The sequence below is a fragment of the Plasmodium coatneyi genome, chromosome 8 (genome assembly GCF_001680005.1).
Source record: "Plasmodium coatneyi strain Hackeri chromosome 8, complete sequence".
Classification (NCBI taxonomy): Eukaryota; Apicomplexa; class Aconoidasida; order Haemosporida; family Plasmodiidae; genus Plasmodium; species Plasmodium coatneyi.
This window is the reverse complement of record NC_033563.1, coordinates 495,944-517,726: the sequence shown is the minus strand read 5'-3', so window position 1 is coordinate 517,726 and position 21,783 is coordinate 495,944. Positions and strand designations below refer to the sequence as shown.

Genomic DNA, 21,783 nt, shown 5'->3' with positions numbered 1-21,783 from the left:
AAAAAAAAAAAATACTCTTTAAAAATGCACGCACATATGTATGCTCATATGCGCGCCATATGGTGGGTGACAATTCTGTTTGCAGCCATGTTTTACACCTACATGGGGAGTAATTATGTTATATGTGTTCTTTTTCCGTATATGGAGTGGAAAATAATGAACACCACATTGTGTATGCTATGCGGCGTAGGGAGAAAAAGCCTTGTTTTTTTTTATTTCCTTCTGCGCCATTAAACACCTTGGCTATTCCTCCCCATTGCGTAATGATGCAGAAAAAAATTCGCACTTGTTTGAAAGTTACTATCAGGGGAAGGACACACACACTGTATACTCAGGTATCCGCGTGCCATGTCAGTTTCCAGAGCAGATTTGCATTTGTGAAATGACGCCAGAATAGAACATGTCAAAGGGGGAAACCCTCCCTTGTGGCGCGCTCCATTTGCAATAAAAAAAAAAGAAAAAGGGTTATTTTGTTATTTAAACATTTTTTACAACTTTTGTAAAAAAAAGAGTTATATTTTACTTAAAAAGGTAAAATATGAATAAGGAGTGTATAAAAAAAAAAATATGAACATGGACAGGTAAAAAAAAAAATTACTGTAAAAATAGCTATAAATATGGCTGCAAAAAAAAAAAAAAAAATCAGCTAAAATTAAAACAAAAATGAGCATACATAAAGGGTCCACTAGTATGACTAAACTGAATGTAAAAACACTAAAGATCGGCTGATAATTTTAATTACTTTTTTCCTGCTTCTTTTGTTCACCATGCAAAGGTTTGAAAAAACTACAACGACGGCAAGATCGCACGTGGATGTTGCACACCGCTGCAAACACATACAACTGTTTACACTAGTCTACCCCCCACCCAACACACACACAAACTAAGGCGACGCTAAATCTTGCTCAGCTCGTACTGCTCGTACTCGTCTGCGCCTGAAAAATAAGTGCTGGCGAGCTGAACATACCTGGGAGCATTTCTCTTCTTCATGAAGAAGTTGTTGTACAGCTTTCGTTTATTTTTGTAGGCTTTGTATGTAAAGAGGAGAACTAAAAAAACTGCATACAATAAAATGGCTACTACCAGAGCCTTTTTCCCATTTTCTCGGTGTGCTTTACTTAGTTCCAGACTTTCTTCATTCAAGTTGATCATAAGAAATGTTACTGAGAGAAACGTAACACTCGCTGCGTCAATCAGAATTAGTACATTAAGGAGGAGGTTCATTTTAGCTCTATGGTGGGGTGAGTTAGTGAGGTGGTTACAATTCAAGATATTCTCTCTGCCGACGCTGTCGTTCAGATCCGTCCGTGGTAGGCTCCCAAGGGGTGGTATTCACACCGGGTGGGTATTACGCGCACTTTTGTGCAACTCGCCGAGGGGAGAAAAAATAATATTTTCTCACGCTCGGGAGGATGGGTATGCCAAATGGGTATCTACGTTTATCCGTTTGGCCGCCTAGCTGATTAGCCCCTTATCTACGCCCGCGCTGACACCCAGGAGAAGCACCCTTCTGAGATCATAAACCGGCGAAGAGCTTCTCGACTTGCTCGTTAAAAACCGCGGAACGTATAGGCATATCAATGTCGTAGAAGGGGTTCTTCAAAATGATGTCGCTATACAATTCGTGAACCCTTTTCAAATAAGTGTTCGCTTCGATGTTGAGGTCATCTTTGTGCACAATGAAAATTTTAATTCCTGTTAACGTGTCGTAACACTGGATTTTGAAACCATCTCCCTCGATTGTCTCGATGCCCTTCTTCTCTAGTGACTTGAAAATGTTTCTCTTCGATTCATTTAGGGGGGACGTATGCACATTGATCTTCTCAGATATGGTTGAAATGCCGTGCAGCATGGAAGCCAGTCTTATCTCTTCATTACTGTTTAGCTTTATTTCGTCGCTGAAGTGCTGCAGGGGGGACGAAAAGCAGGATGGACGCGAGGTGGAAGAGGCATAATCGCGGATGGCCACCCAACGTATTCCAAGTGGTGTGGCGTCATATGCTGGCATCACATTCAACGACTCGAGTGCGTACCTTTTCGTAAACTAACGTACCATGCTGGTTGTTGACATAGAGGGAATACATTTTACAATTGGCAATCGAGTTGCTCTAACTTGTTGCTCGGTAATCTTGGGAAGGAAAAAAAAAAAAAAAAACTACACTGGTTGTTCCTCCTTTGGGGTGCGGATTCGCCTACTGCCTCTTGTCCTACGTAAAAGCGGCGTGTGCGTAATTTGCGGCTGTTTGGGCGTAGCCCCCTCTGTCCGAGTGACTAACTGCGGCGTCTGTTCCTCTGCTTGCTTCTATGCCTTCCCTCTTTCCTCGCATGCAGATACAGGGGTGGCTATTAGCAAACATGAAGGAACTGCACGGAGGAGTGCGGCTGGATGTCCGTTTTTCCCCTTAAGTGGTGATTTATCCACCGAGTGGAGCGGCACTTTGGGGGGGAAAAAAATATAATAAAATGGGATGCGGTGTGGTACAGTACAGTGCGGCGTAGCGCGGTGGGGAAAAATGCAGTAACGTGGAGATACAACAAATAAAATGAAATCAATGCTACAAATAAAGAGGGGGAAGGGAATCAAAGCGAAGTGACAGGGCCCGACGGCTGGGCGTACGACTTTCCTTTTCACAGAAAAATGTGCTTTCAGCAAATTGAAAAAAAAAAAAAAAAAAAAAAAAAATTCCCTTTTTTCGTAAGAAGTGTATGCATTTGTATATGTCATATTTATTATGAATGCGTGCGCCAAGGGGGGAAATGCATCGCTCCGAGCGAGATGGCTGGTGCGGTGTTGCGCAAGGAAAAGAGGGGGGACGTTATTATGGAAAAACACTCCACACTTTGAAATGGCGTGGGAAAAATGCGGCTTTCCCCTTATGCGAAGGGCATTTGCTGAGGGGTGATAAATTGGGGACACTTCATCGCAGTTGTTTCTTCGCATTCGTGCGCGTGCATTTTAGCTGTTCCTCACTGCGATATGCATTTCTGCGCGGCGTGCTTCTCAAAGAACTGCCACGTGATCGCGCCGACAGAAAAAGGTGTTGGATAGTGGGCACCTGCGCGACTTAGCAGGTGTATTCGAATACGCAGCCCCGCGCCCACCCTTCTTTTCTTCCAGAGTTTCCGCGGTCATGTGGTTATAGCACTATGTATTCACGCCCTTCAAGAGAATATGTATATATTATGTATATGTTTTTATTTTTTTTTTTTGCTTTGCTTTGGTAACTGTTCTTGCGTTTTTTTTTTTTTTTTTTTTTTTATAGCTAACCCCCCTTATTCTGCCTTGTTCTCCACCCCCTGAACGCATCACCTTTGCGAGAGAACGCATGGTAAGCGAATGCAAGCGGAATTAGGCAAACATTGAAAGAGCTACCCATCCCCACATAGGAGCACATTTCGTCCAAGTGGATGAATACCCCCCTGCAAAACGACCCCACGGAAGGCAACACGCCGTTCGCTCACCATTTTGCGAACTCCAAACGACGAGTTTGTTTAAAATATTTGCTACGTAGAGTAGGCCGTGAATAATTTTTTTTTTTTCCTTTTACCTATCCGTAAGAAGGAAAGTCCTATATATATTCATTCCAAAATTACCAACCATGGATGTAAAAAATATTATCGAGGAGGTTCAGGCCATTAAGGTTTATCCTCATATGATGTTCAACGCTTCCAAGCTGAGTAAGTTATAAGGAGGAGGAAAGGAAAAAAGACCTCGGAGTGGGTTCATCCTCGTGGTTATAGCTGTGAAAGGGGGGTCACTCGCTGGGTCTCTCCACCTGAACAGGAAAAGCGAACAAATGATTAAAAGAGGATCGCTAAATGATACACCTGACCCCGTTTGGCAGTACCTCCCAACGGAGGATCCAAACCCCCCAAATTATATATGCACCATTTTTTCCGTGTGATACAATTTTTATGCCCATCCCCTTTTAAACGCAGAAATCCTGAGTGACTATGTCGAGATCGCCTTTGGAAACAACGAACACTTTGACAACGAAGTGATGCTGACGCTACTGAGGCTGTTCTGTCTGTACCCACACTGCTTTGATAAAGTTGTAATAAAAAAAATCCTCGTATGTGTCCTATACAACATAAACGACATAGACATGAATATCTACCTCAGTCTCATTAACCCCAACCTTTATGACGACCACATCAAAAGCATCGTCTATCTGTACGATTTAATTAAAGAGTGCCAGTTCATTAAAATGTGGAGTTGCATCAAGAACAACCAATGGATGGACAACCGCACCTGTGACTACTCCTTCTTTACAAATCACGAAACTTTTATCACCAACATTAGGAAGTACATAATAAACTGTATTACTCTGAGCTTTGAAAATATTTCTCTTGAAAATATGGCCGCTTATTTGAATTTCCAAGATATGAACGAACTGGAGGTTTTTTTAAATGAGAACAAATGGACTGTTAAAAAGGCGATGCATAAAGATGAAGAGGTGAAAATATGTTCCAATGGAAACATAGAAACGATGCAACAGACCAAGAAAACCATCAATACGTATTTTAACGAGGACAATATATCATCTTACATTAACAAACTCAACAATTGAACATCAAAGGGGGGGGGGAAAAGGGGTTAAATCACGCCACTCCTCATGTGAGGTGTAAACCCCCCCTCCTGTTTGACTTGTCGCATGTGTAAGTTTTCCCCATTGGGCTTTTTTTTTTTTTTTTTTTTTTTTAATTTTCTCACCCTTTTTCGATTTTTTAAATGTACAACTTTTATTTTTAACTAGCCATTTTTTTTTTTTTTACCAATTGGTAATTTGACCATGGGTGAAGACGCTCATGTGGGGAAAAGAACCATTCCCCCATTTGGCCGTTTTCCCAGTATTATTCCAGCGTCGTGGGAAACCTCGGAAGGTGTATCCTTTTTCTCGCATCAATAATAATGATCAAAGGGCTAAAGGGGACAGAGCGACGGTGGAAAAGTGCAACTGTACGTGCACACGTAAATTTTTTTTTTTTTCAACGTTGGAAGTCGCGTCATGTAACTTTGAGCCGGTATGTTCTGCCTTACCTTCGTTGTGTGCCCTTCCTCTGGATAACGTTGTAAGGCTGCTCCTCCACGCTGCATACCCGTTTGAATGCGTCAGGAGGACACCTCATTCAGTTGAGGCTCGCATATCACTTAGCGTGTTTGCTCGGCACAGCAGCCGCTACGCAAGGTAATACAAAGTCTATCATCGCATTTTGGCCACCCGTGCTTCATTTGCGATGTTATCTATCCTGATAAGTGAGAGGTACAATGATCAGGTGCCACTTTACGCTGTGAATGCATGTAGGCTGTGCAAATGTACATCCCCGCGTATACACATGCACGTGCATTTGACCCGATTATGTTCCTCCGCGGGGTGCATTAGGCCTACCGCTACTACTGTTAATACTACAACTGCCACTGCTACTGCGCCTTACCCTTACACAGTGGTGCACATCATCTGCATTGATCCTACCCTTTCTTTTTTAAAAAAAATGCTGCTCCGGTTTTCCCTCCTAATTTAACGCCACGATTTAAAATTTGTATCGGCTTCCCCGAGTAGAATTTTTTTTTTTTTTTTCAAAGGTTCTTTATACCCGTGCGCTGATCGAGTGTGTAATTTTGGCCTTGCCCATTTTTTCACGCTGTTGCTGCGTAGTAGTTTTTTTCCCCCTTTTCCATGGAGCCAAAACGTTTCTCTACATTCGTTACAGGTTAATGCTGACCACTACACGTCACTGCTTTCCTTTTCGGGTCACCTCGCTGGTTATCCCCCATCACCCCGGACCAATATTCACATTCGCATGCGTACAAGTGTTGTCACCCACGTCCTCATCATAATCATCCCTACGTAGTGTAGGATCTCCTCGTCGCCTATATTGCTATAGTTGGTTTTTCCTTTTTTTTTTTTGGATACCCCCCTGGGTAAGATTATTCTCCATTGTTCTTGTCCGTGTGTTCGCTCTTTTTTTTTTTTGAGTTATATTTTTTACTTGTTCAGTTTGGGAGCTCACCGGATGGGGAACAGACACAAGTCGGACAGTTAAAGATACGAACACCTCGAGTAATGTACATTACCTGTTTCATGCAACTGTGGGCGTTTTGCACGTTGCCAGAAATGTGACTCAAGGACCGACGCGGAGTGTGCCCACACTGTTAAGCAACCTGTTTTGTCCACGAAAGGTGATATATCCAAGGTAGGTATATAGAAGCACATTGAAAAAAAGCGGGAAAAAAAGGCAGAGCTTTTCATATTGTGAGTCTATCAAATGAACGGCGAGGAGGAAAGTCATCCCACTAAAAGGTTGGAGGAAAGTAACCGAGAGGGATACCACCATCATCCGATGCGAAGACCCAATGAAACCCATTTTAGAGCATCCGAGAGGGGGCCCCAAAACGTTCCCTGTGAAAGTACAACAGCACCCCTCCAAACATATTACCACCAGGAGAATGACCAGGTGTACTCCAGGCAGGAAACGTTACTTCCTAAATGGGGCAATTATCAGAAGGATTCTTTTGGACATGACCAGTCCTGGGATAAGCACGCAGTAGAGGAGACGCAAAATGAGCAGCTCTGGGGGGGACACCAACCCAATAATGACGGCATAGGAGAATTACCCTATAGAGATGCGCAAAATGGAGCAATTTTTAACAGCTTCATGAGGGTCCCCCTTAACGTGGACCAAGTCAGAATGAGCAGAGGACTTCCCCATGGTGGAAGCATGCACATGAATAATTGGATCTATCATCCTACTCAGAACAACCAACATATGGTTCGTGCGGATCATCACGCTTATGCAGGCATGACTGGTGCGTCTGTTCCTTCTTCCTCCGGTGTTAACACGTCTGGAGGCTTCCCCACGGGTTACGACCCGCGAGCGGTTGGTAGTGTGCACCCGTCAGTGGGACTCCAACAGGGGTACCCCCCCTGTGTTGACAACCCAAACGGCGCCAGAGAGGGTTACTGCGCCATACCAGGGAACAACACCTATGCGGCGGAATCTCTTCCAAATTATAATGACCAACGTAGAGGCAGCTATGGCCAGTACGGAGGTAACAGTGGAGGGGAGAACCCTAAGCGGGAGGCAGTAAACAGGCGGAGGTACCAACCCAGTGGAGGTGGTGTGCGGGACCTAAATGGGGAATTCCATTATAGAACCTGCGCTGATGAGGGTGATTCCCCCTATGGAGTGAATTTGTACCGGGGGGGTAACTCTGGAAACCACAGCAACTCCAGCAAGGGAAATCGTTTTGTTGGAAACCGCTTCCAGAAGGCCCGCCCAGCAGCACCCACTGAAGGGAACGGCCGAGAAGTATCCGGTCCGGGGGGGGTCAAACCCAAGAGGGAGAAGAAAATCCCGCTGACGGAGGACAGCCAAAAGAGCGCCCAGAGGAACATACAAAAGCTTTCCATTTACAAGTCCAGAAGTGAAATCCTAAAAATGATAGAACAGAATGACATAACGTTTATACAAGGTGAAACAGGCTCAGGAAAGTCAACATGTGTTCCCAAGTTTTTGCTGGAACAGAGTCTGAAAGAAGGGAAAGAAAAAATAAACATTATTGTTACTGAACCGAGAAGAATCGCCTGCATTTCCTTGTCCAGGATTCTCTCAGAGCTCATGAACGAGAAACTAGGCAACAGAATAGGATATAGAATTGCAGGGGAGGCAGTCTACGATAACGAGAGGACTGTAGTCACCTACATAACTGTTGGGTTTCTTTTTAAGTTGTTTCTTCATCATAGAAATATGTATAAGAAATTTACGCACATCGTCATCGATGAGATTCACGACCGGAGCATCCTCCTGGATATCGTGTTGCTTTTCATTAAGGTATACCTGCACAGTAGGAGGAAGGACGAGAAGATTTTCAAGCTGATTATAATGTCAGCGACGATGCAGAGCAACCTGTTCCATTCGTACTTTGAGCATGAGAACATTTCCATTGGGTCCATATATATAGGTACGAAGATTTATAGTATTGATACGTTTTATATAGAGGACATAATAAGGTATGCGCGGGAAGGGGGCATCGATGAGCAGAATCAGAGCGACAGAGAAGGGGGGGACAAACCTTCATCAGGCGGTTCGTTAGAACACCCCCCCAGGTGCGAAAAGGTAATCGAATTCATCCTGCGGCGGAAGAACCGCACCAAGCTGCACCTATCCAGGAGAGGAGAAGCACTACTGCAAAGAATAAAGAACGAATACGACAAGAGCATAAGCCTGTTCAATTCGAAAAACGCCCAAAGCGAGTCGAACAAAGACATCGACGTGGAACAAATAATACCGGCCAACGTATTTTCCAACATTTCGGAGCTGTGCCTGGAGTTAGTGCACAACTTATGTCTTCTCGGAGACAGCGTTCTGATATTCCTGTCGGGAATGCAGGACATAACAGACATGTACCACCAGCTGTGCATCCTGATCAACAACAACGCGAACAAGCATAAGGTTAGGTACCACATACATATACTGCATAGCTGCCTTTACGACAACACGATTCATAAGTTACACGAAAGTGACAGGGACATCATTAACATTTTTCTCTCTTCTAACATCGCGGAGAGTTCCATCACCATCCCAAATGTGAGACTAGTCATCGACTTCTGCATTCAGAAGAACATTGAATACAATTCGGACAGGAGGGCACACATATTGGTAAAAAAATGGATTAATAAGTCGTCCATGGAACAGAGGAAGGGGAGGTGCGGGAGGACATGCCATGGAATATGCATCCGGATGATTAGCAAGAATTTTCTGAACCTCCTAAAGGATCATAAAGTTAGCGAGGTTTACACGCATAGTCTGCACCTGCTGTACCTTTACATATTGAAGAGCATGTCGGTGTTGGGTCAGCTAATTAGGGGGTCGAACAAAGCAAGTGTGCAGGATATTCCACCTGATGATGGGTCTACCACCAAAGTGGATGCACTACCACACAATAATAAGCTAACCATGCATGATGTGCTGAGCATGATTATCGAGAAGCCATCCAGAGAGAAGATACGCAGTACTAGACACGAGTTAGAAAAAATGAAGGCAGTCATTAAGATAAAGGATAAGCTAGTCATTTCCATCATTGGACAGATTATGATTCGCTTCAACATGAGCATCTACCTCTGTCGACTACTCCTCTTCGGGGTTGTAATGGACGTAACATTCGACGCGATTATTATAGCGTCCATAATCAACACGAACGATATTTTTCCATCCTTTAACCTGTTTACATCGAAGAGTGTATACTCTTACGGGGTGTCCCTGGAAGCGTCCCTCAAACAGAAGCAGTACTTTGACGGCAAAACGTATTCTGAACCCATCATGCTCAGGAACGTCTTCATCGAATGGCTATGTGTATTTTCCCTCTACGTGCAGGATCTGAAAAATCAAAACAACTTTGTGAGGTCTCACTTGAAGAGTTATTACGTCACCACCTGCACAATAATGAGCAAGAGAAACAACATCAATGCGAAGAAGCTGCTCTCCGTGATAAGTAGCGTCAACAATTTGTGCAGACGGTTGTTAAAAATACTGAACAGAGATAGCAATGCGTACAGGTCGGCCGTCTACCTTTTGGATCTCCTCAAGGGGGAAATTCCTCCAACAAGTTTGAGCAGCGAATTATCACCTAATGGAGGGGTGGATGAAACGCTAAACTGGAAGAACGTCTTCCGCGTCGTTACGAAATACGCACGTTACGACCCTTCTAATGAAAACCTTTATTTGAAGTTTCTCTTTTCCCTTGCTTTCACCCCCCTGTTTATCCATGGGTCTCCACATTTACCTATCCAAACGGAATCTGAAAAGAAGCCCAAGGGGAAGAAGCTGCTCGCCCTACTAAACTACATGACGCAACAAAAATTGAACGTAAAAAATTGCATCTATTTTAGGGCACCCCACTACGATCTGAACATCTTGAGGAGGGCCCTGTTCATCATGTGTCCCTATTTATCCTTCGAGTTACTGAGGAATAAGAACTTTTACATCATTCATTTTTTAGACCAGGGGGGTGTCAACAAGTACTTGAATGAGTCTATCCCCCTCAACGGGGTTTCCTCCCCTGCGCTCACCGAAGGGGAAGAGACCCACTTGAACCACAGCAACCGTAGCAACAACTATGGGGTGCTAGTTGGGCCTGAACTTGGGAAGGTCCTCTCAAACAAGGCAAACCAGGTACTCTATGAAGGAACGATTGAGCAAATAAGGAGGGAGCTACTTCACATGTACGGAAAGGATGTAGAGAGGAACATTTTTTTTAACTTTCACGAGAATATCATTAGGGTGGTTGAGCCTGTCCAAGCCATAGTCCCCGTCCATGTAAATCAGAAGGACGAAATTAACAACGCGTCTCTCTGTACCAACATCATTAACATGTTTTCCAGTGGTCGTCATTGCTTTAGCATTCCCATGTGGAAGGGATCCCTCCATGGCGGTTCCCATTATCGGTCTGGTGCCTCTCGAGTCAGTAACTATTTTAACCACAACTACGAGATGAACAAACCCAAGCATCTCTTCCTCGTGAAGTGGACCCTCCTAAACACCGACAATTACAAAATCAGCAAACGGGAGAAGGCGGAAAGGGAGCTGCGGCGCGCGGAACGGCAGGCCCAGAAGCTGGGGAAAAATAATAAGGGACAACAAACAGGGGAATGTAAAGACGATAACGTGGGTTGCACTGATTTCCGTGCTAACCAGTGCGAGGAGGATGATGAAGTGGGAGAAGATGAAGCCCCTCCGAAACGCGACGACCAAAACGGTGCCAACTCGGAAGAACAGAAAGGAGAAGCCGCTTTAAGCAACTGCACCTCCGACTGCTCCGACCTCAGCAACAAAGGTAAAAAAAAAAAAATGAAGTGCAATTTGAATTTCAAGTCGGTTCTGGGCTTCCTCTCCCTGTGCCCATTTGACTACGATGCAGAAAAGGGGATATACAAAAGACAGACGCAAGACGTCTTTGCAGTCTGCTCAAGCATCGACTACAGCTGCACCAATGATACATACACGTGGGTGAATTACGCCACCGTTATTCCGAACAAATATTTTCTAAGTTTCTTTCTGTCATCTCTACCCTACCATGACAACGTTATCCTAAACACCAGAACAAATTTGAGAGGGTTCGACGTTCTGTCTGTAAAGATTTTCGATTCGAAAGAGATAGTTATTCTTGACGTGAGGAAGAAGAAGTCCAAGGGGGGTGACGCAACGACTGCGGAGGGGGACAATAGAGGAATAGCATCGGAAGAGACCAACCCAGGTGCCTCCCAAAGCGCATTGACCATTAACAAGTACGACTTGCTACGCATCAATTACTTGCGGTACTGCCTATCCACCTTTTTGTTCTTCCTCACGTGGGTGTATAACAACCGGGATGAGGAGGAGTACCGCATGGAGAACAACGCGTTGGGGGTGAAGCGCGCCTCTACGGCATCGGCGGGGTCCGCATTTGGCCAAGCGAGCACCGATCGGGTAGCCCAGCCGAAGCGGCAAAGTGACAGCACGGGTGATTATGGTGGTGATGATGAAGGGAATGGGCACCCCGACGTGACAGACGAGGTGAACGAGCCGGACGAATACTTCAGCGAAGACGACGCAATGAGTGACGTGGAGGAAAACCGCGTGCTGAGGGAAAGCCCCTACATCAGCAGAGTCATACAAAACCTAATTGAAGAAAATAATAGGGAGGAAATAAACTACGACATGTACGCAGTGGGGCAAGATGACGATGGTGACGGCCCAGGTGACTGTGACGGCACTGTTCTTCCCAACGGACGGGAAAGGGGAACACAATTCAACCTAAGCTTACTTCATGCAAATGAAGACTTAGCAACCTTGGACGCAGCATGGAATGATGGAAAAGGGGAACATCTCCTGAAGATGTTTGACCACCTGTACAGTTACCTAAGCTCCCCAAATGACCCATCGTTAGCTAACAGTCCCCCTCGGGAGAAATCCCAGACATGCTTATCCTCAGTGAAGAAGTGCCACTTGAATAATAGCATCTCCCTTCAGATTCTGCAGTCCGTGAATGCATATGCGAAGGGCTGCACGTCGGAAGAGTTCCTCTTTTTTAGTCCAATCAACTTGGGGCCAATGGAAGATTTGAATTACCGCCTGCGGTGCATGTACTACGAGGAGTGCACTCCAGATAGGGACACTACACACAGTCGCTCAAACAGCCAGTAGCTTTTCAAATAGATGGCCCATTAAAAGGGGGAACCCTTCCCCCACAATACATTATGTGATAAAAACGTAACGGTGTGTGTGCCTGTACGGGTGAAGTAGTCAAACCGCGTTGTTTCCTGTTTGCCATTTCATTTACCTGCCCATACACTTGCACCTGCGCAAGCGTTGCTTTTCCTTTTGAGAACAAACATATTCTTATTTGCTCCCTGCGCCCTGTGGCACATAACCCATCGATTGCATCATTTCAAGGTGTATAAAAAAAGTCTAACAAATAAAAAAAAGTATGAACATTCAGGTGAAAAAAAAAAAAAAAAAAAAAAAAAATAGCTAGCTTAATACTCTATCAAAGAGCAAATTGTGTACAAAGAGCTAAAACGAAAAAAAAAAAAAAAAAAAAACTTCGTCAAATTGAACGCCCATTCCTTCGTGCGTAACTTCGTGGGGATGCGCATATTCCTCCAAGACAAATTTTATAATTCGCCTCCGTCAGGGGGCAGATTCAAATTGTCGTCCTGGTCGCCGTCGTCACCCCACTCGGGGTCCTCCGGCAAGTCATCCGTAGAGACGCTACCGGTGCCCTTTTTATGCGCCTCTATTCCGTCTAGGTACTTTTCATAGTCGTAATCATCATCGTCGAATTGTTCCTCTTCGTCCAGATCGTCCATGGATCCCAAATGGTCTTCCTCCCCCAAGTCGTCTACTTCACCCATCTCGTCCATTGTGCCAAAGTTGCTCGAGTCTTCCCCTCCAGCGTGGTGGTGCCCATCTGGTGCATCCTTCCGCTGCACATAATTGTTGGTGTAAGTTTCCTTGCTTCCCTTTTCATTGTTGAGGTTCCCCTTGCTAGCTGACCTCTTCTGGAAGTAGAGCATGTCTTCCACGTCCCTTATAAAGAAGGTAGTCATATCAAAGAGGTGATTGAATTTTTTGCTAGACCCCATTTTGTCGTAAATCCGTTCCGTCGTTTTGAGTATGGACTCATCGGACTTGCACTCTTCCACCTTATTAACGTAGAAGAAGAAGTGAAATATGTTATCGATGCTATTTTTGTAATTCCTGTCGAGGTAATCCACAGACATGTCTTCCTCCTTGTGGTTCGCTTTGTTCCTCTGTTTAGTAGGATTAACTAGGTGGTGAAAGAACGCCTCCTTCGTTTCTTCAACGGTCCTCCCTTCATTCAGTTTGTGAAAAGAAACGGGTGTAATAGTGCTCAGGTAGTCTGTGGAATATTGCTCAGGACCGTTGGGGAAAAAGCCTTCAAAGTTGATGGGAAGAATTCCCAACCCCTTGGCCCAATTGCCAAAAGAGGCATCGTTCAGCAGGTTCGTGTCGCACTCTCCATGGGAAGCGGTCCGATAGGAAGTGTCTACATCGCATACCCCTTTGCAGAAGTAGATTTTTTTCACGGCCTCCCCGTTAAGCACCATCCCCGCAGCACCGGCCAAGTAGTGGAAGAAGCTGTTTCCATCCTCTGCGAAGGAGTTGCTCGAATACCTCTTCCCAATATAAAGGGGCACACTTGTGGGGGGCGCCCCGGCAGATGCACCCTTGGTTGCCCCGGCGCCTTTACAGTAAGTCGGCACGTAATCATACCTCTTCAACGCGTCAATCGTTTTAACAAAGTTCGTTTTCAGGTACCTATATAGGTGTAAGTATTTTTTTTCAAAATTTCGCAAAAAATTAGCTTCCCTTTCTTCCATGTGGTCAAATGAGTTTACGTACTTCCTAAACATGTGTCTTCTCGAGTGAGTGCATTCGTTACGCGTTAGGTTTATCACATCAACTAACGTTTTAACATTTACAAAGGTATCATCATGCGAAATGAAGAAAAAATCTATTGGGGAATTCTTCCTAACGTATTCTTCATAAAGGTAGTAAATTATATTTTTTTCCTTCTTCCACAATGTGTCCTGGTTGGGGGTGTTTACTTCTTTGTGTTCCTCCTCCAGGTGGAGTGTGTCATACTGTTTGCTCTCCTTATCGGAAAAGTAAATTATTTCTATGTCTATTTTTTCGTTTTCGAAGGCACTTTTGAGGAAGTCGTGGTTGAGAAGGTTTCCTTTTGAGTGGGATTGGTCCTTCTTTTTGGCTCCCCCAGGTTGGTCTCCCCCCCCGTTAGGCTGATACGAATTGAATACCTGCTGGGTGTTCTCCCTATTATCGTAGGTGTTCTTCACATGGGCTATCCGATGTTCCGTTTCTGCACTGGTTACCACAGCGAGGAGGATATTCTTATGAGTCCATATCCGTTGGCTTTCATCGAAGAGGGTATCGTACTTCTGGTTAATCTGACTCAACTTGGTCTTATATTCATCGATGGAGTTGTAGTGCACGTCCTCAGTTTCTTTTATGTATTTTTCCAACTTTACTTCATTTTCAATGCTCATGAGGTGGTACTTATCGTAATCGACGAAGGTCTCCTGCTTCGAACGGATGGAATAACTTGCACAGGTAGATATAGGGTAGGCAAGGTTGAAGTAGGAGATGATTAGTTCTGCCAGTTCGTCATCCGTTGGTCGTTCTTCCGCAGGGGGGTTCATCATGGCATTTGTTCCCCCCAGGTCATGCGCCTTGTTAACACTGTTATCCTTTTTGTAATCCCTAAACAGATGCAGCACGAGGTAATACCTATACACGTCGTAGTTGCTTCCCCCTTCGTTCTCAACAAGGAAGACGTTGTCCTTATCTGTGAGGCAGGCATTTTCAAATGGGGTCAGGTTCACCTGCAGGTGTTCCCCAATGTAGTTCGACAATTCACGTGCGTTGTCTTTTACCAGGTTTAAATTTTGCCCGCTGGAATTTTCCACCAAATGGTTGTAAAGGCGCCTTAACAGAGTGATGTCCATTATAATGCCGCTATTTAGGGACGGAAAAATGAACCCATTTGGGGCGGACGATACTTTGTCACTAAATCCGTAGCCAAGGAAGAGCCCCTTGTAGGTGCCACCTGGCTTCACAAATTTGTCACTCCCTTCCCTGTCGTCACTGAAAAGGTGGTTTACTTGATCCTGCAGCATGCGTTCGATGAGGTCCTTGGCGGGGATCCCACTCGTGGTACCACCTGGACTAGCACCTGCACTCCTCATCCCCCCCAACGTGGCTCGCTTCCCCTGCACCTCCTCATTGTACTCCCTCACAATCCCCCCCACGTCTATGTCCCCCTTTTCGTGACTCTGCCCGTTGTAAATGTACTTGTTAAACTTCCTCAGCAGAAGCTCCAAATTTAGCGGGTGTAATCTAGTGAAAGACGTGCAGAGGAACACGTACCGAATGGCGTCTCCCCCCTGGCTGTTCTCCACCTGCTTGTATGTATCCATCAAAAGGTGGAAAATATTCGTATGCTTCACATTTCTCTGGTTTAATAGATTCTCGTCCAGGGTGTACAAATTATCTCCCACCTCCAAGTCGAACAACAACGTGTGCAGCAACCCTTCACTAAGCCCCATGTCCACAATGGGTTCATTCAGTACTAAAAATGTCGTGTTCCTTTTTATGCCTTTAAATAGTTTATCCTTCACATCGCTGCAATGGACCACTGTGCTGCTTACTGCCAGCAGGGCAAAAAGTATCCTCCTCATAATCTTCATGGTGTGTTGTGCTGGTTAGTTCCTCTTGGGGTTGCCACGCGGAGGTGTGTGCCCACGCGCATCTTCGCTCAAGCACAGATCGGATAGCGATGGAATAAACGCGGAGGGAACTAACTCCCCTATCGGAGAAAGAAAATTAATTAGTGGTGGAAAATCAAGGTCTTCGAATCGCCACCCAAATGTGTTGCCTTACAACTCGAAGGTAAAACAGTTAACAAAAAAAAAAAAAAAAACCTCAAAAGTGTACCCGAGCGAAATTTCTCGTTAAGTCTCAGACGAGTGAGCGCCCAAGGGGGAAATTGGAAAAAACCAAACAGGGCTGCAAAAGGGGGAGGAGAAAAAAAAAAAAATACCAAGTTGTGCGCATCGTTCTCATTGTCCCAATTTTGTGCAACCTCCTGAGCACTTGCGGTGTGACATTTTCCCAAACGCGGGAAAAGGTGCCGAGTAAGTCTGGCCAATTGCTAGACCTAACGGTAGGTAAAAATGAAAAAAAAAAAAAAAGCTACTCGCGCCCTTCCCAAAGTGGAGTTACCAACCAGATTGCACACCATGAGCATTATTCCCCTCTCATACACATAACTTGCTACGAAAATTCAAACTGCTGGGATGAGCATACAGCATCATAGCTGTGAAGCGGCTTGGAGTTCAAATTATAAAAATAAGGCGGACACATTATTAAGCCCAATGGAAAAAAATCAATAGTGAAAAAAAAAAAAAAAAAAAAAAAAATGGCATGCAGTTTAAATTAACAAATTGTTGTTCGATTTGCATTCATTCGGGCGCAGACATGGGGGAAGCTCGCTGGGGGGAGAGACAAAGAGGGCATAAAACTGACTTTATATTCAAATCGCTGTAACCTGTAACGTTTTACGAAAACATTCATTGTCTTTGCATTGTCCGCCTGTTCTCCCCTTTTTTCGGCATGAATACCATACGTGCTGTCTGGGCCCGCTGAATGGAACTTTGTTTTGCACTCCACGTGGAGAGCTACATTTGGAGGGGGTCGGTCGAGAGAAAAAAAAAAAAAAAAAAGGAATCCGGCCACGCGGATTTACAAACGGTGAACATCAAAGTGGCGCCGTAAGGGTAACTACTTGAGGACGTTCAAAATGAAAACGTTCTCTGCTCCTCCGGCAACGGTGAGAAGATTGTAACGCATGTAGTTCAGGTCGTCCACAACTTTTTTCTTCCTTCCTGCGAAAGTGTGTTGAATGGGCAGGGCAGTTGTTAGGGGTGCACACATCAGCGTGTAGAGGTGTGAACAAATGTAGAAGGAACGTGGCAACGTGATGACCCGTTTAACCACGTCGTGCATGCCACGCATAGGCGCTGCTCTCCTCTGCTCACCTCGTAACGTCTGGATCAATTTGTACTTCCTGGCCGATTCGTCATAGTAGGAGGTGTTGTTCACCTGGGCGCACTTCTTATCACAGGAGTACGTGTTGACCAGTCTGTCCTCCTCGTCTAAACTTGTGTTATTTTCGATGAGGCCCTCCAATTTGGCTAATTTTTGAAAAATTTTATTCGATGCATTGACGTCGAAGGCTCTTAACAGGTCGAGGAAGGTTAGCAGCTTCGATATGATGAGTCCCTCAACTTTGTTCTTGCTTTTTATAAATCGATGCAGGCAATGAAAGTAAAAGAAGTGATCCCTATAAAACATTTCAACGTTCAGGTTTTGTATGGACTGTGGGAAGGACTTAAGCGTGTTAATATTCTCCTGCAGGAAGTTCTTACTCGATACGAGGGTATCCCCCCCCGCTGAGGTGGCTGCCCCCGTTGTTCCTTGACTGAAGTGACCAAATAGCGCCTCCGCAGCAACCTTCGCTGTGGCTGCTGCTCTTCTTGGAATGCACATAAACTTCCTCCTAACTATTATGTGTTCGTCCAGTGTAGAGTCCTCCTTGTTGTCTGTCCAATCACCAGCGCGGTTCCCACTTCGGGGATGCAGGCCACTTGTACCCGTGACATATTCCCTCGGGAACATATCCACCAGTAAGTTCTCATTAATGTATCTGCACTCCTGCTCCAGATCCACATACGCAAAAGCGTCGTACCGTTCTTTTAGACGCTTCAAGTACCCATTACATCTGTCTTGGAACTTTTCCATAAAGGTCTTACTTTCCAAACAGTTACACAAATCCAAATAGCAAACATTGTCCGCCTCGTCCGATTTAACACTTTTCGTGTACTTCCCGATGAGGTATTCCTGGAATGTATTCAGGTCTATGTTACTAATGTTCTCCTTTACCACCTTCCAAAACTCCTTCGACTTTATTAAATCCTGCACATGACTATAATTATCCACAACCTGCAGCACATTATCCAGGTGGATGGACTTCTCATTGGGTTCTTTACTCTTGCTAGCGTTGTTAGCCCCTGCAGTGGGTTCTACATGGGGTAAAACTATGATGACCACATTTTGACCCACAAAAAAACCCTTCTTGTTAACTTCCCACGCATTTTTCTCTTCCACGTAAAGTATGTGCTTACTAGCATCTGTTACGAGGATACTCCTACCCATGTCGTCCTTTTTCTCCTTCACGTAATTCTTATACATCCCATTGGAGAAAAACTTTTCTTCTTGTTCATGCTCCTTATTCGCAAGGTCAATGAAATTTTGTACCTTCTCCAGGTACTTCACATATTTCTCCTCCTTCACCAGGGAGGCATACTGATAGATGACCACCGTGCATGGGTGTTGGCAGGTCAGTTCATCGAAGTCGTTGTAACTACTAAGGGTGTAGATATTTTTGTCCTTAAATGCCTTCTTTAGAACTTTGCTCTTATTCCTAAATGTTATGGGAAAATTGTTACTGCACAGGGGCTTGGCTAGCTGCATGTTCACCACATTGTTAAAAAAGAGGAACGTATTCGACAAGGGGATCGTCACCTTCCTAATCTCGCAGTTGTTAAAGTTTCTCGGACCCAAGTCGAAGTAATCCAGCAAAGCCAAAAAGTGCAAAATAAACGAACTGTGCGAAACCAGCACGATGTTGTACACTCGTTTTTTTTTCTTCCCCGTGGATTGCTTCTCGTTCGTTGGGTTCTTCTTCTCATCTGCGTCTACTACGTGGACTGCTTCTCCCCCCTGGTCGTTCTCCTTACACGTGGACTCCTCTGAGATGGACACCTCCCCTGTTAGATCCCCCTGACTGTCCCGCCGCACGTCGTCTTCCCGCTTGATTTTCCCCTCTTCACCCGATTTTTCCACCACCTCTGCAGTCTCTCCATCCATGCTGATGCAGAGGTCCTTCTCTACATGGCTCCCCGCAGGCACTTCCGTCACGTCCGTGCCATCTTCTTCATCGTTATCCCTCTCCACAGCGGCAAAATAATTCACAGCCAACGCGTGGGCCATTTTCAAAAACTGCAAACATCTACAGTACACCTGGTCGGACGACTCCCTAAATTTGTCTCCAAAAAAAATGTCATTCTCGCCAAAGCAGACCACCTCATAGTCCTCGAAATTCTGTTCACAGAACTTCCTTACGTCGGACGTCTTGGACCTTTGGTCGCTGGAGTAGTTTCCCGCCATTTCGCGAACGGACTCGTAGACAAGAATGTTCTTTTTAAAGTTAAAGTAGTACTTCATGGTTTCCAGGCACCTTCTCAGGGGGGAGCTTATAATGATGAAATCGCTGTTCCGTTCGAGGATGCCCTTCTTAGCACTATCAGCGGGGGTGCCAGGGGTAGTACCGCTCTTATCACCACCGTTCCTGTCAACGCCGGACGGGGCAGCCAAATCCACCTTCTGCAAAGACTCGTTATACAACTTCATAACTTTCTGGTACAGCCTGTTGTTTCCGTCCTTTTTCAAATTCTCGCACATCTGTTTGCCTTGCTCACTGGCCCCGCAGTCCACATACTTCATGTCCTTATAAATTAGGTCCCTCACCTTATCCTCGCTGTCCAGAACTGCTCTGTTATGCTTAGCTTCCATGTGTCTCACCAGATATATATTGATCACACAGTTGGACTTTAGAAGTTTCTGCATGTACTTTCTGTTTCTTTTTAGGTAATAGGATGACTTATAATACACATCGCTAATGAGCTCGTTGAACTTTACGTGTGCCTCGTTTCCCTTGTGGGGTAGTGGGGGCGCCTCATAATGGTGGTACTTGGCTGCCCCATATTCGTAGTTAGGCTGGTGGGCACTTTCAGGGGTACCGTAACTATGGTGACCATAATTGCTGTCAACGTGATTGTGCGATTCGTGCGTGCTGGCGTTGTTACTATTCCACATGTGGTGGTTTCCGTGGTTGTTGTAGCTACCATAGTTGTTATACCCACTACCGTAGTAACCACTGTAGCTGTTCGTACCATACCCATTATAATTATCATAACAGTCGTACTGGCTGCTAAAATTAGCGTGCCCCTCGTAGTTGTCATAACCGCCGTAATTGTAACTGCTGTAGTCGTAACCACCGTTTACCTCATGGTACCCATAGTTGTGACCCCCATGGTTGCCGTAGTTCCCATATCCAGGATAGCCGTAACTTCCATAGCCGCTGCTGCCGTAGGTAGTGCCAGTACCCTTCCCGGTTGGAAACTTTATGTATGCCTGACTGTAGTAACTCGGCTTTCCATATGACACGTTGGTGGCATTTCCCATGTTGTAGTACCCGTGGTCTACGTAATGGTAAGAGGCCATATTCTTCTGAGGAATTTTAACTTTGGTGTCTTCTTCCTCCTCATTCAGGTAACCACCCCTTTTTTTATCATTTAAAGGGTTAACATGGGGCCCCGAGAATTTGTTCATCCCTGGGTTATAATTGTACATCTCATTATTCCTCCCATTTTTTAAATTAAATTTTCTCCTATTGATCGTCTGGGCGTTGGTGTTCCAATTACCGGGGGGGCTTCTTTCATATAGGTAGTTGCCCTTCATTTTGTACTCTGACGCATAGACAGTTAGCGTGTATGCATACCAGCTGTTCTTTTCTCTTTTATACTATTTTTAAGTGGAAAGATACAGATTGCGACTTAACATTTATCATTCCTAACGGCTGGCTTGGTCACTTCCTCGTGTACGCATGTGCCCCTCGCGTTGTTCTCTCTATGTGTGTACCGCTGCCCGGGTAGGAGCTTCTACGTACTACTCACTGTTGGGTGTGTATATTACTTCAAGGGATTCACAAAAATGCCATAAAACTCGGCTAGCTTTACTTCAAATATATATATATTTTTTTTTTATCAGTTTTTATTCAGCTCGTATTGAACGGTTAGATGGCTTTTTCTCCTCTTCGAGGTGCTGCCTTGCCTGTCGCTTGTTCTATACATAGTATGTACATATATGGGAGCGTAAACGTGTAAGCCGTAGGCACATTTGCCCGATCGTGAGGGGCTGAAAATAGGGACGGGCAAGAAGAAAGTAGGCAGATGGGGAGAAGGGACGAAAAAAAAGAACCTACGTCAAAATGTCAGCAAAAAGGAAAGGAATCAAAAAGCGATACAGAATAGTAACAAAAACGAAAAAGATGCGATACCAAAACGAAACGGAAAGGTGTGCTACGGTAAGCAAAAGGTACGCGAAAAAAGGGAAATAAAAAGAAAGCAAATGGAAGAAAAGCGCTTTAAAGAAAAAAAGAAAATCGTGTCAATAGCTAAACAAAAAAGAAGTTAGGGGTAAAAAATTATTCTTATCAAAACAGAGATTAAAAAAAAAAAAAAAAATTTTTCCTGTAAACACTGTACGTATGTGCTTACCCTGTTGTATGCTTTGTTGGCGTAAACAGCCAGGCGCTGCCCTCACCCGTACAGTGTGTGCAGCACGCGCCTCTAACCTCACGTACGTTGCTATATGCAAAAACGGATACGTTTCTACGGTAGGCGATCGGCGTGTATGTACACGTGTTCTCTACGTGAGAATGACAGTTCACATTTGTTACTACGATTACTCTGTTACTAGCATTACTACATTACTAGCGTTACTAGATTACTAGTATTACTACTACTGCTCCTACTGCCGTGTAACAGCAGGAAAAAAAAGAGAAACTGTAGGGCAAGC

The 21,783-nt window shown here is 44.8% G+C and overlaps 5 protein-coding genes across 5 annotated transcripts; 2 read left to right on the top strand and 3 right to left on the bottom strand.

Annotated features, from left to right (window-relative positions):
- Positions 1 to 894: 894 nt before the first annotated feature.
- Positions 895 to 2,084, bottom strand: PCOAH_00020360 (Sybindin domain containing protein; the record flags this gene model as incomplete). Its single annotated transcript, XM_020058845.1, has 3 exons — positions 895 to 1,229; positions 1,525 to 1,906; positions 2,034 to 2,084. The coding sequence occupies 3 exons, from the start codon at positions 2,082 to 2,084 to the stop codon at positions 895 to 897; spliced, it is 768 nt and encodes a 255-aa protein (XP_019914635.1).
- A 1,515-nt stretch (positions 2,085 to 3,599) lies between these two features.
- Positions 3,600 to 4,571, top strand: PCOAH_00020350 (Eukaryotic translation initiation factor 3 subunit K; the record flags this gene model as incomplete). Its single annotated transcript, XM_020058844.1, has 2 exons — positions 3,600 to 3,678; positions 3,940 to 4,571. The coding sequence occupies 2 exons, from the start codon at positions 3,600 to 3,602 to the stop codon at positions 4,569 to 4,571; spliced, it is 711 nt and encodes a 236-aa protein (XP_019914336.1).
- A 1,696-nt stretch (positions 4,572 to 6,267) lies between these two features.
- On the top strand, positions 6,268 to 12,183 carry PCOAH_00020340 (Helicase; the record flags this gene model as incomplete). The annotated part of the gene is made up of 1 exon (XM_020058843.1): positions 6,268 to 12,183. One exon carries the CDS (start codon positions 6,268 to 6,270, stop codon positions 12,181 to 12,183), a length of 5,916 nt encoding a protein of 1,971 aa, XP_019914455.1.
- Positions 12,184 to 12,653: 470 nt separating this feature from the next.
- PCOAH_00020330 (Uncharacterized protein) lies at positions 12,654 to 15,770 on the bottom strand (the record flags this gene model as incomplete). The annotated part of the gene is made up of 1 exon (XM_020058842.1): positions 12,654 to 15,770. One exon carries the CDS (start codon positions 15,768 to 15,770, stop codon positions 12,654 to 12,656), a length of 3,117 nt encoding a protein of 1,038 aa, XP_019914571.1.
- A 1,093-nt stretch (positions 15,771 to 16,863) lies between these two features.
- Positions 16,864 to 20,664, bottom strand: PCOAH_00020320 (Uncharacterized protein; the record flags this gene model as incomplete). Its single annotated transcript, XM_020058841.1, has 2 exons — positions 16,864 to 16,967; positions 17,121 to 20,664. 2 exons carry the CDS (start codon positions 20,662 to 20,664, stop codon positions 16,864 to 16,866), a joined length of 3,648 nt encoding a protein of 1,215 aa, XP_019914676.1.
- Between the last annotated feature and the right edge of the window lie 1,119 nt (positions 20,665 to 21,783).